The sequence below is a fragment of the Lutra lutra genome, chromosome 9, assembly GCF_902655055.1.
Source record: "Lutra lutra chromosome 9, mLutLut1.2, whole genome shotgun sequence".
In the NCBI taxonomy this organism is placed as follows: Eukaryota; Metazoa; Chordata; class Mammalia; order Carnivora; family Mustelidae; genus Lutra; species Lutra lutra.
Window position 1 is genome coordinate 16,130,157 of NC_062286.1, and position 17,263 is coordinate 16,147,419.

Genomic DNA, 17,263 nt, shown 5'->3' on the forward strand with positions numbered 1-17,263 from the left:
AAAAGTAGTCCAAACGTCAAATTACAGTTCTAAAAAATAGAACCTGAAGTTTCATTTAGGGGAAAATCATAACTTTGAGACAAATAGAAGAAACATGGTTACGTGGACTAAGAACTTACTAATGCACTTGCTATTCTCCGTTTTAAAACAAAATGAGAAAACGTTAGATGGTCTCATCGCCTTGAGTACTGTCAACGCTCCTAACATCTGTTACTACTCGTCCAAAGGCAGCACTGTGGGAGCCACTGCTGTTTACTGTCTGCTCTGAATCTGGGGCAAAATAGTCTCTCTCTCTCTCTTTTTTTTTTTTTTTTCTGGGTTAAAGTTACCAATATTTGATACTCCCTTGCCTGTTGAAGAATCTAGAAAAGTGGGTCTAATGGCTGTGCTTTTTCACTCAGGGCTTTGCACTGACATTAAGAAAGGAAGCTTTAAAAAAATTCTGATGCCTGGGCCTCGCTTTTAGAGAGATTTTTTTTTTAATTGGTCATGCTGTGGTCTCCCTAGCAGGATTTTAAAGCTCCCCAGGTGATTCTAATGTATAGCCAAGGTCGAGAACCCCTATTCCGAAGATGACTGTGGACAACTTCCTGAATTAATTTTGAGAGAAAACACTAATTTTGGACTCTGAAAACTCGTAGAATCTATCCTTCTGGTGTTTGGAGTCCAAACTATACACAATGAGTCACAGTAATTCTGTGCTAAACTTAGAGTGTCATTGTGTTAGAAATGGCCTTGAATTATAATCCATTTATTTTGTCCTGGTATTATTTTAATTATAGAAGTTGCTGCCACTTACATTTAGAAAATGGGCTTAACTTTCCCATAGTTTCAGCCTACTGTAACATATCAATATTAAAATAGTCAGCTAATTGTTTTTATTTGCAGACTCTTTTCAAAATAAGTTATTAGTCCGTTTCTGGGATGTTCTTGCTGTCGTTGCTTGCTCACTTGCTTTTTCCCTGGACGTCCTTGAGTAGATAATTATGGAAATCAGAGAATGTAATAACCCTTTTAAAAAACGCAAAAATGTCTAGTTACTCTGTGGTAATGAGGCAATGTTTGATGCTGATATGTGCTACTTTCCTACAGTTGTTTATTTAACTGGAGGACACCTTTGAAAGAAGTCTGGAATGGCAGCCCAGTTTTGAGGAGAGATTTGTCTGACCTTTTACATTTGAGATGATATAGCTAGATATCCAAAGGGGAATGGCTGACAGGCATATAAAACGTTAGACTGAATTCTGAAAATAGAAGATTTTTAAGTGATACATACTTAAGAATCACTTACATTGGACCTAGCATGGTATTTAAAAGTATGGGCAGTGAGGCACCTTCCCTGAGTTTTCATTCTTGTTTCATTCCTTAACTGTGAAACTGGAGGTAGGCTTTTTAACATATATCTTTCTTCAGTTAGTTTCTTCATCTGTAATACGCAGCTAATAATGAATGCCACTTGCTGCTTATGAGGGCTATGTAAGTTAAAACATGTAAAACCCGTTAGTATCTGGTATAAAATACATGCTCACTAATTTTAGAAATAGCCATCTTAATAAAGCTACAATTGTTTTTAAAATCTTTTGTGAAATAGTAACTTGAAAAACTGCTGATGCTTCTCTGCATGAAATTGCAATATTTAGGACACTGTGTGTCTGTATATATGAACATGCATATTTGCAGTATAGTGGTTAGATTAATGGTTAGATCTGTTTGGAAGATAGGATTTCTGATTGAGAGAATTATAGTTCTAAATAAAGATTAGAATAAGCTATATGTATTTTTTCCAAAATGGATATATATTAGTAATAAAATATTTTTATTTATATGTATAATTATGTGTATATATATGAGTATGTAATTTGTATGCCATATTTCATTTGTTACCTTTTTAAATTGTGACTTTAGAAATTAGTTAAAAATTCTGTTTATAGTAGGAATTTTCAAAATAGTCTTGACTATTAATGAAACCCATAATGCTTGGAAAAATCCTTTATGAAATACTAATTATTCTTTTTTGCTTGTTTTTCAGTGCAGGGAGATGAAAGCTCAGATCCTTTATGCAACAGTTTGGCAACAAATAATATATAGGATACCCAGTAATTACTGTTTTGTTTTAGATGCTCCAAATATATAATAAAAGTGGTAAGCATATAACAATTTCTAATATTTAAAGTATCTGAAAGGCATCTAGATTGTTCATCTTATTTTCTCAGCAGACAGTGATTAAATGTTACAGAAATCTTAAGTGACCAGGAATTAGGATGACTTGTTTTCAGAAAGGTTATTTAGGAAATGGGGTTCACTCCTAAAACATTTTAAATATTTGATAAACCATTTTTTGCTTATATTTTCAGTCATTAGCTATTTCACCATTATTTACATCTTTCAGGTGTCTTTCCTGACTAAAGCCTTTGTTTCTGTCATTACTTTTAGAGTCTTCATTGCAGTCATGGATAATATATAGTTAATGCTGCACAACCATATTCCCAGGAAAATATAGGTGCTTATAGAACTGACACTTCGTAGTAGAATATGGAAGAGAAGTCCAACTTAATCCCATTCTTCCTCTTCTTTAGCTCATGCAATGAGATTTTTCTTCCACTTTATTTGGCAGTTGTATCTATTTTTAATTTGGCTTTATATTTTTGGTGGTTTGTTATAGATACTTGTGATCTTCAAGAACACTACTGTTTAGTTGGTGGGAGGGTGGGGGTAGGGAGATATCTTGCCAGTGCAGTTACATGTGAATTAGAATTTGTTACAAGTAAACATTTACTGTGCAAATTCAGAGTATTTTGTTGTAAAGATAGAACCATAAAATCATACAATTGCACTTAAAGTCAATGAATGCCAAATAGTTTTGAAGAACTAGGGATTTGGTGATTTAGAGAATATTTGAGAAAACTTAGACATATTTTAAGCTACTTGGGGACAAATTTATCATTGGTACATATATATTAGTGTATTGATATTGTAATTTTTTTTTGAGGTTAGGAAGTAATTTCCAGAATAGGAATAGGAGTTTAAATCTGATATCTTAAAGTTTATTCAAGGCAGGGAGACTTCATATTTTTACATTACAAATTAATCTGTGGTATGTGATTTTAGAGCAGATAATTTATAATCTTTATAATCTAATTTCTTTGAATCCTTTGGTGTTACCTTCCTAAACCTCACCAGATCTTAGAGATTATTGTGTACAATTTAGAAAAGGGCTTCTATTGGAAAAATAATTTGCTTCAACTTCTGTAACTATTGTATCACTGGGCTGCTTTTGTTGTTTGGTTTTGGTACCATAAAATATGGTAAAGATAGTGATTTGGTTAATTAGATGAATTTGAATGCCAAAATAAGATAAAGTAGTAATGGATGTTTTTGGTACCAGTTTTATCCAGAAGAGCCTCCTATCCCTTCAGTTTTTCAGATTTAACTTCATGTATGTATCTTCAGGTATAGTATTTTACATTTGTCTATTTCAAAAATTCACAAATTTATTGTAGCATTTAAAATTATGTTTTTTATAATTGTATACTTCCTACTTGATTTTTTTTTAACTTCAACAGAAGCCCAATATAGAAAGTAGTTGAAGGTAACATTAAAATTAAGTTTCCCTTTAAGATAGAAATGATTAATTTAAAGTGATGGTTTTCTTTTTATACTTGAAGGCATGTTTTTCCCCTCTCTGTTAGCTAGTTTAATATACTGTAAAATTCCAACATGGAGGATGAGTTAGTAATTCCGATTACTTTCAAATAAAAACAAAATAGCGTATTCATCTTAGGATTTATGTTTTCGTAAGATTAAGTTTTACTGTGTTTCAGTTAAGTCAATATTAATGCATTTTTCCTAGTCTGAAACATTTGTATTAGTTTGTTAGTAGAATCTTGTTTTATGTTAGCAACAGACTGTTGGTTCAAACTTTGGGAAGCAATATCACATTTAAGTTTTTAGCTGAAAATATTTCAAAGTTGATGATTGTTTAGCTTTACTTTTTTAAATAATTTCTAATTTTGCTTTATTCATATAAATTAAAAATATTTTGAACTCTCATAAAATGGTTTATGAGAATGGAAAAAAAGTATTCTTTAGGAATGGATTTCTTAAAAAAATTCACATATGCATTCAAAACTATATTGATATAGAATAAAAACATTCATAAAAAAAGACAAACTTATTCATTTGTCTTTTCCTGGCATGATCACTTTGATTCTAAATTCTTCTATATAAGATGCTGAGTTGGTTAAATTTATGTCTGATTTTTTAAAAATTTTAAGATCTGTATTAATATAACTCTCTGACTTGTTTATGAGCATTTAACTCTAATATCACTTAAAGATTCTTACAGTTGTGTACACCCAAGGGAAATTATTTTTGTTTTGTAATGGAGTATTTTGTGTAAAAAATATTTCGCAGTAAAATATTTAAAGTCTGAATGTGTCTGCATGAATGTGTTTTAAAAGGGTACTATAGCATTAACAGAATCATACCTTGTGCATATTGTGATGAAAAACTGAATTCACTTTAACATTTCCCGTGATCAAAGTTAGTCTTTACTCAAACACTTAGTACATTTTTTTCTCTTTAAAAGTACTTCTCAAAAGTTTTCATTTTTTTCATGTTTCACTTTTAAAGGAATGTTGGATATTTAAATTAGATCTTTTTATTTGGCCTATAACTTTTTGTGTTTTTTTTCAAATTTTTATTAAATTCCAGTTAGTTAACATATAGTGAAATATTGGTTTCAGGAGTAGACTTTAGTGACATCACTTATGTATAAACCCCAGTGCTCATCACAAGTGTCCTCCTTAATACTCCTCACTCATTTAACCCCCACCCTCTCCTCACTTCTTTTTTCCCTCCATTTCTCATTTTCATTTGTTTTGTTTTGTTCCACATATGAGTGAAATCATATGGTATTTGTCTTTCTCAGACTTAATTTGCTTAGCAATACATTCTAGTTCCATCCATGTTTTTGCAAATAACAAGATTTCATTCTTTTTGATGGCTGAGTAATAGTCCATTACACAGGGGAACCTGGGTGGATCAGTGGGTTAAAATCTCTGCCTTCGGCTCAGGTCATGATCCCAGGGTCCTGGGATCGAGCCCCACATCAGACTCTCTGCGTAGCAGGGAGCCTGCTTCCCCCTCTCTCTCTGCCTGCCTCTCTGCCTACTTGTGATCTCTGTCTGTCAAATAAATAAATAAAATCTTAAAAAAAATAGTCCATTACACACACACACACACACACACACACACACACAAAATCACCTCTTTATCCATCAATTGATGGACATTTGGGTTCTCTCCATAGTTTGACTATTGTTAATAATGTTGCTATAAACACTGGGGGGCAGGTATTCCTTCAAATCTGTAATTTTGTATCCTTTGGGTAATTGGTGGGTTATAGGGTAGTTCTATTTTTAACTTGTTGAGGAACCTCCATACTGTTTTCCAGAGTGGCTGCACCAGTTTGCATTCCCACCAACTGGGTTAGAGGGTTTCTCTTTCTCTGCATCCTTGTCAACATCTGTCGTTTCCTGTGTTAATTTAACTATCCTGACAGGTGTGAGGTGGTATATCCTTGTGGTTTTGATTTGTATTTCCCTAATGAATGATGATGAGCATTGTTTCATGTGTCTGTTAGCCATCTGGAAGTCTTATCAGATATGTCTCTTGCAAATATCTTCTCCCATTTTGTTGGTTGCCTTTTAGTTTTTTTGTTTCCTTCACTGTACAGAAGTTTTTATCTTAAATCCCAATAGTTCTTTTGTTTTTGTTTCCTTTGCTTCTGGCGACATGTTAGTAAGAAGTTGCTGCGGCCAATGTCAAAGATTACTGACTGTGTTCTCTTTTAGGATTTTGATGGTTTCCTCTTGCATTTAGGTCTTTCATCCATTTTTGAATTTGTTTTTGTGTATAGTGTAAGAAAGTGGTCCAGTTTCATTCTGTGTGCTGCTGTCCAGTTTTCCCAACACCATTTGAAGAGATTGTAACACCTCACAGCAATGGACAGATCATCTAAGCAGAAAGTCCAATAAGGAAAGACTGGTTTTGAATGACACATTGAACTAAATGGACTTAACAGATATATTCAGAACATTTCATCCTAAAGCACCAGGATACAGATTCTTTTTGTGTGCACACGAACATTTTCCAGAATCGATCATACACTGAGTCACATATCAGATCTCAACAAACTACAAAAAGATGGAGATCATACCATGCATATTTTCAGACCACAAAGCTATGAAACTTGAAGTCAACCACAAGAAAAAATTTGAAAAGATCACAAATACATGGAGGTCAAAGAACATCCTACTAAAAAATGAATGGGTTAATTAGGAGATCAAAGAAATTAAAAATACATGGAACAAATGAAAAGGAAAACACAGCAGTTCAGAACTTTGGGACTTGCAGCAAAGGCAGTAATAAGAGGAAAGTATATAGCAATATGGGCCTATCAGGAAGCAAGAAAGTCTCAAATACACAACCTAACCTTACATCTAAAGGAGCTAAGAAAGGAACAGTAAATTAAAGCCAGCAGAAGGGAAATAATAAAGGTTAAAACAGAAATAAATGATATAGAAACACAAAAACAGTAAAATCAATGAAACTAGGAGCTGATTCTTTGAAAGAATAAAATTGATAAGCCCCTAGCCAGACTTATCAAAAAGAGAAATGACCCAAATAAAATCATGAAAGAGGAGAGATCACAACCAACATCACAAATATAAACAATTAGAATATTATGAAAAATTATATGCTAACAAATTGAGCAATCTGGAAAAAATGGATAAATTCCTAGAAACCTATAAACTAACAAAACTGAAAGAAAATCTGAAAAGACCCATAGCCAGCAAAGAAATTGAATGAGTAATCAAAGACCTTCCAACCAAAGTCCATGGCTGGACGACTTTCCAGGGGAATTCTACCAAACATTTAAAGAAGAGTTAATGCCTATTCTTTCCAAACTGTTCCAAGAAATAGAAGTGGAATGAAAACTTTCAAACCTCATTCTATGAGTTGAGCATTACCTTGATTTTTTATTTGGCCGGTAGTTTGGATGTAATTTTCAACATTTCAGAAGTCTCCAACAACATTTTTTTTCTACACTGGACTTTGATAATTTTTCTTAGGTTATATTAGGACAGCCATACTAAATTTATTTAAGATTCTAATAACTATTCCCCTTTGGCTAGGATACATCAAAATCTTTTTTTAAAAATTTATTTGACAGCGAGAAAGGGAACACAAGCAGGGGGAGTGGGAGAGGGAGAAGCAGTCTTCCTGCTGAGCAGGGAGCCCAGTGTGGGGCTCGATCCCAACACCCCTGGGATCATGACCTGAGCCAAAGGCAGATGCTTAATGACTGAGCCACCCAGGTGTCCCAGGATACATTAAAATCTTAGCATGAACTCAATGTAATAGTTTTAATGTATTTTCTTAGTTTACTCATAATTTTTTATTAATCATAAAGTGATCAGTTGACTAAAGTTATTTTATCATAATGCTTTTCCATAACATATTTCTGTCTTGATGTCCTCAAACATAGATATTTCTGAATGTCTTCTGAGTACTAAATCATCATCTTTATAATCCAGTCACAGTTTCTTATATGGTCGATTCATTCATCAAACATTTTGGAAATCTCTGTATTCAATATAGGAGATAGAAAAATGAGTCAAATTGTGGTTCTTAAGATATTCGCAGTGGTGGGAATAAGGTAATTATAAGTGGTACATGGCATATAAGGGTGTATAATAGGGGCTTTAGGACCGCAGAGGACAGTGAGCCTAACTTCCGGGGGATTGAGGAACCAGTTGAAAAAGACTTAAAAAATATGACTTCTGAGCCTGATTCTTGATAGATGTGTGGTATAATTTGTCAGGGAACTTAGGCAAACCTACAAGGAAGGAAATTATAGACCACATAGTACAGCCAAGCAAAACTGACTCAGCACAAACCAGTTTTGATTGCCAAGGCCCTTGGGGAGTTGGGGATAGGAAGAGACTGCTTATGGCTATGGAATTTCTCTTTGGGGCTCTGAAAATGTTCTGAAACTAAATGGTGATAGTGGTTGTGCAACTGTGTTAATATACTAAAATCCATTGATCTGTATACTTGAAAAGTGAATTTTATGCCAAGCGAATATTTCAGTGAAGGTTCTTAAAAATTGCATGTATGAAGCTTATATATAGCTTATGAATTCAATAAGCTGTTCTTGAGACTATTTAGATAAGAATGGAGAAGTGTAATGAAATTCTGATATCTAGTTTAAGGATCTCAAAATTAAAGGGAATAAAAATCTCAAACCTCAAGGTTCAAAGAATAGATGAAAAGGAGAGCCCTAGGAAGGGGGAAAGTAACATCCTTAGCCAAGATCATTCTGTGCATGTCATTATTAGCTATTGGTGTGTAATTCATTTTTAAACCTTTTTTAAAGTATAGGCATAAAAGTATAAAAAACATATCTATAGCTAGAGGCTTTATTTCTGGTTGAACCGCCCATGTAACTGCTACTCAGTTCAAAAATGGAACATTACCAAAACTCCAGAAGCTCTTTTCCCATTCTTACAAATACTTATGCCCTCCTCCAAAGGAACTACTATCTTGACTTTCGTGGTACTATCTTCCTTTCTGGGTCTTTAAAAATAGTTTTACCACCTAATTTTGCCAACAACCAAGGAAAAATGTGTTTATTTTTTAATGGTTATATATGGAACTGATAGTAAGTTTTTATACTGGTTTCTTTTTGCACAGTTTTAAAATATAGGATTTATCCATTTTTGTGTGTGTATGTAGTTGTGGTTCATTCATTTCTGAATACTTTATCAAACATCTGTTTATTCATTCCACCCTTGAAAACTGGAAAAATGTCATCAATTGTAAAAAAAAAAAAAAAAAAACAACCCAAACTGATCTGAATACTGTGAATTTCATAAATATATACGTGCATTTCTGTTGGATATGTGCTGGGTTCCATTGTTGGAATTGAGTCATTGGCTATACACTAGTGTGGCAGAGAATAGAGGTGCTAGGATACCTACTGGGTGGTTAAGTCCTTTTACCTGGTTGCTGAGTGTATTTTTGTGCATATGTGTTTTCCAAATGCATATGATAAACATGGGCATGAATCACCAAGTTTGACACGCCAAGATTCACATGGCCATTACTACAGGCTCATCCAAATTCCTCTTCTACAGGTTTTCTTATATTTGTTTTCCAGATTTGTACCTTTTGAACCCCAACAAACCAACCAACTTATATATATGATTTTTGAGTGTTAAAACGCTGTTGCATTTCTGGGATGCCCCATTTAGGCATGTTATGTAATCTTTCTAATGTCTTGCTAGACTTGGTGCTAGCATTTTTTAAGGAATTTCGTTTGAGGGATACTGGTCTATGGTTTTGTTCCAAATGTCTTCTCTGGATTTGGTATTAGGGTAATAGAATGAGTTGGGAAATTTCTCCTCTGAGAAATCTTACGGAGGTTTGTATTTCTAACTCCTCTTCAGAGAAATTTCAGTTTTTCCCATTTTTCCATTTTCCATTTCCTTATTTCTGCTATGACTTTTATTTCCTTTTACTCTGTGCTTTATTTCCTTTTTCTAGCTTCTTGAGGTGAATATTTTAGATCTTTCTTTTTTGCAATGGAAGTGCTTAATGTTATAAACAAGCATTCTTCACTGGCATCCCATGTATTTTGAAATGTTCTCATTTAGATTATTTTAATATCCCTTTATGTTAACTTGGATCTGATAACAATTTTCTCAGCTTTTGTTTTTCTGTGAATATCTTTTGTCATTACTTTAAAACTAACTTCAGACATATTTTTGTATCATATGATAAACTTTGAGTGTACAGCTCTGTGTTGGGCAGTTGTAACAAGTTGAGCGACAATCTCCATAAATAATTTTTGCAATGTCTTATTATTCAGTATCATTCCTGCAATTCAGTATGCATTCCTTCTGGGTACTTAATGCATTTTGAATTTACTTTTATGCATGGTGTAAGAAAATGTTCCAGTTACATTCTTTTGCATGTAGCTCTTTAGTTTCCCAACACCATTTGTTGAAGAGACCATCTTTTTCCCACTGTATATTCTTGCTGCCTTTACTATAGATTAATTGGCTACGTAAGCATAGGTTTATTTATGGGGTCTCCATTCTGTTTCATTGTTTTGTGTGTCTATTTTTGTGTCAGTACCATATTGTTCTGATTACTATAGTTTCATAGTATATGTTGAATCCTGGGATTATGATATCTCCAGCTTTGTAATTCTTTCCAAAGAACTATTATTTGGGTTCTTTTGTAGTCCCATATAAATTTTAGGATCATTTTTTCCAATTGATATTTTGATAGGGATTACTGTAAATCTGTAGATTGCTTTAGGTAGTATGGACATTTTAACCATTTTGGCTCTTCGAATCCATACCATGGAACATATGTCCATTTTTTGTGTCCTCAATTTCTTTCATCAACATTTTATGGTTCTTAGAGGTATTTCACCTCCTTGATTTATTCCTAGATATTATTTTTGGTGCAGTTATAAATGGCGTTATTTCCCCGTTCTACTTCATTATTAGTGTATAGAAATTCAATAGATTTAGGTATTAGTTTTGTATCCTGTGACTTGACTTAATTCACTTATTCTGGTCTTTCTTCTAGAGTCTTTAGGTTTTTAAAATACATATTATCATATCATCTGCAAATAGTAAAAGTTTTACTTCTTTGTTACTGGTTTGGATGCCTTCTATTTCTCTTGTCTGATTGCTGTAATGAGGACTTTTAGTACTGTGTTGAAATAAAAGTGGTGAGAGTGGACATCCTTGTCTTGTTCCTGATCTTAGAGGAAAAGTTCCCATGTTTTCACCATTGAATATGATGCTAGCTGTGCATTTTTCACATGAGGCCTTTATTATGTTGAGGTGTGTTCTTTTTTTTTTAAATTAGCCAACATATAGTACATCATTAGTTCCAGATGTACTGTTCGATACTTTATCAGTTGCATATAACACCCAGTGCTTATCACATCACCCAATTATCCCATCCCCCCACCTGTCTTCTCTCCAGCAACCCTGTTCCCTTCTACTTTGTTGAGGATTTTTATCATGAGGAGATGTTGTACATTATCAAATGCTTTTTTTTTGAATCTTTTGAAATGTTTCTTTTCTTGTTAACATGTTGCATCATGTTGATTGATTTATATATATTGAACTGCCCTTGCACCCCTGGAATAAATACCACTTGATTGTGGTAATTTTTTTTAAATGTATTTTTGGATTTGGTTTGTTAATATTTTGTTGAAGATTTTTATATCTGTTTATCAGAGATGCTGGCCTGTAGTTGTTGTGTTGTGTGTGTGTGTGTGTGTGTGTGTGTGTGTGTGTGTGTGTTTTTTTGTAGTGTCTTTGTCTGGTTTTGGTATCAGGGTAATGCTGCCCTAATAGAAAAGAATGGGTACTATTCTTTTAATCATTTGAATGTTTGGTAGAATTTACTTGTGAAGCCATCTGGTCCTGGATTTTGTTGGGAGATTTTTTTGACTATTGATTCTATTTCATTTCTAGTAACTGGTTTGTTCAGATTTACTATTTATTACTAATTCAGTTTGGGAAGATTATGCTTCTAAGAATCCATTTCTTCTAGGTTGGTATAATATTATTTTGTATTTCTTTGGTGTAGATATTTCTCCATTTCTGATTTTGAGTCCTTTGCTTTCCCTTCAGTCTGGCTAAAGAATTATCAGTTTTGTTTATATTCTCAAAGGACCAGTTCTTGGTTCTTTATCCATTTTTATTCTTGCCATCCTAGTGGAGGTGAAAAGCTGTCTTTTGGTTTTAATTTGCATTTAATTAATGATATTGAGCATGTCTTCATGTGCTTATTAGCCATTTGTACATCTTTGAATAAGTTTTCAAAAATTTTCACCATTAAAATTTTTTTTTTCTCTTTATTGTGGAGTAGTAATGTGTATTCTGGATACAAGGCCTTATCCTGTATAGGTTTACAAGTATTTTATGCCATTTTTGAGGGTTGTCGGTTTGGCTTTGATGTCCATTTGAAGAACAGATGTGTTTAATATTGATGGAGTCCATTGATACCCATATTTTTGTTGCTTTTACATTTGCTTTTGGTATCCTACATAAGAAATTACTACCTAATTCAAGATGATGAATGCTTATAAAAGTTTTTTCCTAAGTTTTAGAATCCTAGTTCTTATTTAGGTATTTGATCTATTTTAAGTTAATTTTTGTATGTGGAATGAGGTGTGGGATCTAACTTCATTTGTTGATTTTTTTTTTGCAGGTGGATTTCCAGTTTTTACATCACCATTTATCTAAAAAGACTCTTGTCCACTGAGTTGTTGTGGAAACTTTGTCAAAATCACTTGACCCAAAATGATTTATTTGTGGACTCTTAATTATCTTCCATTGATGAATAGGATTAGCCTTTTGCCTATACTTCACCATTTTGATTACTATAGCTTTGGAATATTTTTGAAATCAATGTGAAAATTCTCATTTTTTTTCCAAAATGGTTTTGGGTCTGTTACATTTCCATATGAATGTGGTGGGGGTCACCTTTTAAATATCTGCAAAAAAGCCTGCTAGATTTTATGGCAGTTGGTTGAATCTGTAGACTAATTTGGGAAGAGTTGCTATTTTAACAATACTGAATTTTCCAATCCATGAATGGGAACTATCTGTTTGTTGATCTTTAATTTCCCTCCTCCATGTTTGTAATTTTTACTGTATAGGTCTTGAAGCACTTATTCTATTTATAAATATTTTCGTTCTTTGTTGCTTTTATGAAAGATATTGATCTCATTCTCTAATTGATCCATCTTTTGGAATTAGAATATAATTTATTTTTTGAAGTTTGATCTTGTGTTTTGTAACCTTTCTGTACTTATCCATTCATTCTAATTTGTATATGTGTTTCTTTGGATTTGCTGCTTGCAGAATATACTATGCAAAAAAATTTAAGTCTTCCCTTTATTAAGATCCTTTATTTTTTTTTTCTTGCCAAATTGCAGTATTTAGAATCTCCAATATAACAGAAAGGAATGGTGGGAGCAGGTATCCATGTCTTATTGCTTGTATTAGGGGAAAGGCCTATCTTATACCTAAGTATGATGTTTGTGGTTGTGTGTTAACATTTAAACAGGTTGAAGTTTTTTTCTAGTCTAAATTTGAGAGTTTATCATTAATGGATGCCTACTTTAATTCTCTTGGTTATGTATCACTTTTACTGGTTTCTTTCCCTATTTTTTTTATTACACAGAAGACAATGTGGATATATATTATAGTTATTTTGGGTTATATTTCCTTTTTAAGATTATAAATTTTTGTTTTGGTAGGTGTTTAAGTTACAGATGGATCACTTGGCTTTTACTCATCTAGTATAAGGGAAGATGTATTTTTAATTTTGTTTTCATGCTTTAATCTTGATCTTTCTGTAGATCACTTTTCTGGAGTCTCAACTGAGTGCCCAGCTTGTTTTCCAGGGTGCTTATATTCTGGCTTGGCCCAAACTGCAAATTCTCCCAAGCACCCTGTTACATCCAGAAACTCCTCCCAGCTTTCAACCTCTTATCACAGCTACACTAAGTATAAAGAGCCTTGCCCTGTAAATTTGCAGCTTAGAAGTTGGCTAAGGACCGGTGGAATTAACATGCAAGCCTTTGGGGTTCATTCTCTGTGGATCTAACTGTGACACCTAAATCCCAGCTGCCTTGAACCTTGCCTTGATCTCCCTTCCTGCACTGTGGTTCAAATAATTTACTTAGGGAGGGAATCTGGATGAATATAGGGATTTTCCCATGTATGTCTCCTTTCTTAAGGATTACAGCCATTCTCTGTGGATCTAACTGTGACACCTGCCTTGAACCTTGCCTTGATCTCCCTTTCTGCACTGTGGTTCAAATAATTTACTTAGGGAGGGAATCTGGATGAATATAGGGATTTTTCCATGTATGTCTCCTTTCTTAAGGATTACAGCCTTTCATGAGTATTGTCCAATGCCTGCAAAAGTTCTATATATTCTCTAGGTTTTATGTCCTGTTGCTTGTAATAGGACTAGTTTAATATCCATCTCATAGCCAAGACAAGAATTCCCTAGGTTTTCATTAACTTACACCATTGATTAAGGAAGAACTTGGAAGTCATACAATCACTTGGATTTTGGGCATATTCTCTAATGTCTTTTTTAAATTTCTACTCTTCCTCCATTATAAGCTGGATCAAGCACCTCAGCCACTATATATAACTCTTCTTTACTTATTTGTTCAGTGGATGAGGAACCCAAGTGGCTTTTTTCCCATGTTATCTTTTTATTTTTTTTAAGATTTTATTTATTTGACAGAGATCACAAGTAGGCAGAGAGGCAGGTAGAGAGAGAGGGATAAGCAGGCTCCCCGCTGAGCAGAGAGCCCGACTCGACTCTGGGGATCTCAGGACCCTGAGATCATGACCTGAGCTGAAGGCAGAGTCTTAACCCACTGAGCCACCCAGGCGACCTTCTCATGTTATCTTAATAGGGTTTTGAGAGATAGCAAAAACGCATGTGTTGGGGCGCCTGGGTGGCTCAGTAGGTTAAGCCTCTTCCTTTGGCTCAGGTCATGATCTGGGGTCCTGGGAAAAAGCCCCACATTGGGCTCTCTGCTCTGCAGGGAGCCTCCTCCCCCCGCCCCCGCCTGCCTCTCTGCATACTTGTGATCTCTCTCTGTCAAATAAATAAAATCTCTAAAAAAACAATGCATGTGTTGCAAGCATTATTTCTCCCTCCTGTCATTATACGTATTGCCAATAGCATTTTGGTCTTCGTTTATTTCTTGATAAACTGGGATAGAGGATTTTCGTTTTCAGAAATGGCTACAACACCATTGGTATTCTGTCCTGTTCCCTTTTTAAGGAGTGCTGCTTGACTTGTATGATTAGGTTGTACAAGGTTGTGTACCTCTAACTTGTTCACTAGAATAGTCCTGTTTAATTTCAAGTTGCCATGCAAGTAGTCCAATGACCTTGAAGGTTGTCATGCTCTAGGAAACTCAAGCTACATGGAAAGGTTCCGTTTGGGCTCTTTTCTTGATAGTTCTGGTGTATTACCACTTGCATATCCCTATCGAAGGTCCAGACATTGTGGAACAGATTTAAGCCAACCTGCTGTGTTTTGTTTCAATTTCTGCCTCATAGAATTTGTGATATAATATTATTTTATCCCTGGGTTTTAGGAAGAAGTTGTTGTATAGAAATAATAACTGGACTTGTTAATTTTAGCTCTTCTGACTGGTGTGAAGTGGTATATCACTGTGGTTTTGATTTGTATTTCTCTGATAATGAGTGACATTGAGCACTTTTTCATGTGTCTATTGGCCATTTGGATATCTTCTTTGTAGAAATGTCTGTTCATGTCTTCTACCCATTTCTTGATCTGTACCCCTGAAGCGAATAATACATTATATGTTAATAAAAAAGAAATAATAACTGAAACAAAATTTGGTACCAGATATGAGATGCTGCTATAACTTTTGGATGAATCATGGGCAGAAACTGGAAGGTCCTTGAGGAGAGGAAACCTGACAGGCCTCAAGGGAGGCTGTCAGTGAAGGCCTTAAGGAAGCTGAGGAAAATGTTGAAAGCTGGAGGAAAGGAGACTGGAGATCTTTGTTATATATAATAAAAGAATATCTAGCAAAATTGCTACTGCCACAATATGGAAAAAAAAGTGTACCTAATGAGTTGAGGATTTAGTCTGCAGGGATTTCCAAGAAATTACTGTATGCCTCATGATTCTTTGTTTTGAATGAGAGTGCCTATAGAAGTTACTCTATGCTTGTCCCACAGTGGTGTGTTGGATGTGTGTGGGCTAACATGCCATTTTGTTTCATAGGTCTTCAGATCAAGAGGAACTGTACTTGAGGAACGACTACTGGGGAGCCTAATCTATACTTGGACCTGATTTAGATGATGAGGTCTGAGACTGTTTTGATGCCATCATGGATTGAGACTTTGGAGGTCTTTCGGGGAAGGGTGTAGTGAATCCTGCATATGGGAATGATGTGCATTGGGGCCAGAGGGCATACTGTGTTATACTTTATTACCCAAAGATTGTCACAGTAATATTTAAGTTTTTATCTGCTGTAACTTTGCTATTCCCCCTCAAGAAAAGGAGTATAATTACCATTCCCTTGGGAGTGGGTAGGTTTGAGTGCTTTGACCAAAGCACAGAGTAGAAGTCATTCCATGTGATCTTACAAGGCTAGTTCACAAGCAGTGATGTAGCTTTCACCTTATTTTCTGTAACACTTGTACCTGGTGCCTTGGACCATCATGCAGGAAATCCAGATACTGCACCCAGGAAGCCCAGGCCACATGGGGAGGCCATGTGTAAGGACTCTTGTCAATAGTTCCAGACTCCAGCCATTTGAGTTTTCCTTGCTGAAGCCATGGGTGTTGATTGTACAGAAACAAGCCAACTCCATCATATTCATCATATGCAAATTCCTAGGCTACAGGACCCATAAACTTAGTAAAGTAGTTGCTCTATACTAAGCCTTGAGGTAGTAAGTGGAATGGCTGGATAACTTCTAAACCACTTTAAAGAATCATTAGAACTTTTGGTGTATAGTAAGAGTAAAAAGGCCTGCTACTGAGTAAAGTATGAGTTTCAGTGAAAAAGTGTGACATGTTTTATCTGCCTAATGGCTTGCTTATTTATTTATTTGGTTTTGGGACACTAAGTTGTGTGGCCATATGCATTCTTGAGAGTTGACATGCCACTGTACAAATCAGTACATTAGCTTGTACTAGTTTATTTGTAAACATTCCATTTACTTTACATTTTGTTCTACCTGATTAAAACTCAATAAATGTTTTCTTCAGTTTGCCTCCATATTTTACACATAGTAGATGTAAGGTAAATACATACTAATTGAATATTTTGTCAGCTCTCTGAGGGCATTGTTCTTGAGTTTTTTTTAATGACTTCTAGATGATTTAGGAAATAGATAATTATATATTAATGTTAAATTAAGGGTTAAAGTCTGTCTTAAGGAACTTCATTCATGGTCTGCATATATAATTTGAATATTTTTATGAGGTAAAGATTTTAGATAAGTTTTTCTAGCTATTAAGAAAATGTTCCTATAATTTTTGGAGGGTTTTACTGCCATCTACTGGCAGTCATTTCTATAGTTTAAATTCCTTCAAGCTTTATTTCTACTCATTTTCCTGGGACCGTCTTCTCTTAATTTTTTAAG

At 34.4% G+C, this 17,263-nt stretch overlaps 1 protein-coding gene across 1 annotated transcript in view; it reads left to right on the forward strand.

Moving 5' to 3' along the window:
* TDRD15 (tudor domain containing 15) overlaps positions 1-16,957 on the forward strand; it is a 36,459-nt gene extending 19,502 nt beyond the window's left edge. Inside the window, exons 3-4 of the mRNA XM_047743620.1 lie at positions 2,030-2,142; positions 15,895-16,957. Of these exons, the coding sequence (XP_047599576.1) occupies positions 2,030-2,088 (59 nt within the window). The 3' untranslated portion in view covers positions 2,089-2,142; positions 15,895-16,957. The remainder of the gene's footprint in view (positions 1-2,029; positions 2,143-15,894) is intronic.
* The last annotated feature ends 306 nt before the right edge of the window (positions 16,958-17,263 follow it).